Below are 2,420 nucleotides of genomic sequence, written 5' to 3' on the forward strand. Positions count from 1 at the left end.
CCTCAAAACAAACAAACAAAGAAAACAAGCTAATCTGTGACCTACCTGCAATGGTGAGTGTGAGGAAGAGGACGGCTGGGTCAGTGACCAGGTAACTTCCCGCCATCCCCACCAGGCCCAGGACTCCGGCCATGAACACACACACACGACAGGAGAACATATCGATAATCACACTGGACACTGGACCTGAGGAATGTACAACGTGGTATAGGTTTAACACTTCTTGAGAGTCAAATGGTTTAGGTTTAACGCCTCTATCAACACTGTTAGGTTATTTAAGAGGCGGGGCCTCCGAGTTTATCGTCCATCTCCGAAAGGAAAGGACAGAGCCAAGTGGGAAATTGGTGTAAAATGCCTTTCCCAAGGACACAACGTCGGACTGAGCTGAGGCTCGAACCCCTGAACCTGCAGTCTCAAGATACGATTACGAACTCGGTAGCATACCTACTAAGCCACCGACGCTACCTAACGTTTCTTGCAACACTGTAAGGTCGAAACCTCCGAAAATAATGCACATCTCCGACAGTACAAAGCAAAATGGGAAATTTTGTGTTTCTGAGGTACCTGACCAAACCTGACTATCAATAGTTTAAAGTAGCTGGAGACCTTCAGCATAGTTTCGCTGGTGTCAGCACTTGTAACGGCCCTGGTTACTTTCTTTGGAGCAATAAACCATTTGGCTAGGGTACTAACATTCAGCCAAATGTGCAAACTATTTAAATCCAGGCAACTATCTCTCACTTTAAGAAAGAACATTCTGGAATGCCACAGGGTGAGTCAAAAAGTAATGCAAGTTCGTTAATAATTTAAAGAAAATAGACCACACTTACAACTATTATACCTCAAATTGAAGGGCAGCAATTGAGGATCAGATTTTCATTTCTCAATATAGTCTATATTTCGTTCAATAGCCACTGTCCACCTTTTACTAACTCCACATATGCCAGCTTCGTAAAACTTATCTGGTTGGTCTTATGGTCTTAGGGCTACAGCAGTCTAGATTTCTCCATCGTTTCCATAGTGTTAACCTGTCAATGGTTCTTTTCAATGACCGAAAAGGTGAAAGTCTAAAGGAGCCAAATGCAGGAGAATAAGTGTGGTGTTTTCCACATAAACGCGATGATTGTCACCCTTTTTCTGGTACTCGAATGCAGGTTTTCATTGTCATGGTGAGGAAAACACTCTTTCCAAGTTCAAATTTGGTCTGATTCGTCGAATTCTCGCCTTCAGTCGTATCAGTGTTTCAATGCAGGATTCAGAATTTACAGTTGTTCCTCGTGGTAAAAAAAAATCTGTGAGAAGCACGCTATGAACAACCTAAAACACAAAAGCCATGATTTTTCAGGCTGACTCCTCCAGACAACGCTTATCTGACAAGCATATGGAGACGTCTTCCTCTACTTCTGGTTCATTGATCAAACGTCTAAAAAATATATACAGGGCCAAAATCTAGAGCTTGGTCCGTGTAAACATTTTAAAGTCTTTTTTGGATGTTATCAGTGGATTCTCCTTGTAAAACAAGAAATTCAATCCCTGCTCTTTACCCTTAACAGACCTCCAAGGGGGTAGCCATTTTGATGTGACGTCATTCGGGCCAAAATTAAAGAAACTTAAATTTTAACAATTTGAGTTCAAAAGTACATGAGTAAGTACATGTAAGCTGAATTCCACTAAATTCGAAGCAAAAATGTGCAAAATTGCGAACAACTTGCATTACTTTTTCACTCCCCTCGTACATCTTTTCCATATTCCTATATAGCGCAGAGACCTGTACTTTGACAGGGAAAGAGGAAAACAAAATGAATGCGTTTGAGATACAGGGCTACCATCGAATGGGCAGAATAAGTTGGAAAACAAAAAAGACAAACAAAGAGGTGTGTAAGATTCTTCACACAAGACAGATCCTACTGAACAAACAAAAATTAAAGGTAGAAAAATACAATACTATGACCACTTTAAACGACACGAGACCATAGTGAAAGAGGTACTTGAAGGAAAGATGTGGGGCAGGAGAGCCAGAGGAAAGCAAATAATAGAATGGATAGACAACATAAAAACATGGGCTGGACAGGATGTAGCAGAATGTGCAACGGCAGCTCGCGATCGTTAAGGATGGAGGGTCATTACACGTTAATCTCTAAGTCAGAGATGACACCTTCAAGTATTCAGGTAGTCCGATTTCATAATCTATGAGAGTGTATGTCTTACAAACGTTCTCACAAATGGGGTAGACTAAATCAGACAGGTATATCTTTCACAATTTATTTGTAGGGGCACCAGCCATCCATGTCCAGGTGCTGTTTTAGCCTCTTTTTCCAGTCTGCGGATTAATATTCTTTTTTTCAAATTATTGGTTCCGCTTCCATGCCCCTGTATCTATGGTTCTCAACCTGGAAATCGCCCATAATTCGGTGTAACTG

General features: G+C 41.2%; 1 protein-coding gene across 1 annotated transcript in view; it reads right to left on the bottom strand.

The window, feature by feature from the left end:
• Nucleotides 1-45: 45 nt before the first annotated feature.
• LOC101861534 (monocarboxylate transporter 6) overlaps nt 46-2,420 on the bottom strand; it is a gene marked incomplete at its 3' end in the record, with an annotated part of 3,225 nt that continues 850 nt past the window's right edge. Inside the window, 1 exon segment of the mRNA XM_013087046.2 lies at nt 46-186. Coding sequence (XP_012942500.1) covers nt 46-186 — 141 coding nt within the window.

The sequence above is a fragment of the Aplysia californica genome, unplaced genomic scaffold (genome assembly GCF_000002075.1).
Source record: "Aplysia californica isolate F4 #8 unplaced genomic scaffold, AplCal3.0 scaffold00537, whole genome shotgun sequence".
Lineage (NCBI taxonomy): Eukaryota > Metazoa > Mollusca > Gastropoda > Aplysiida > Aplysiidae > Aplysia > Aplysia californica.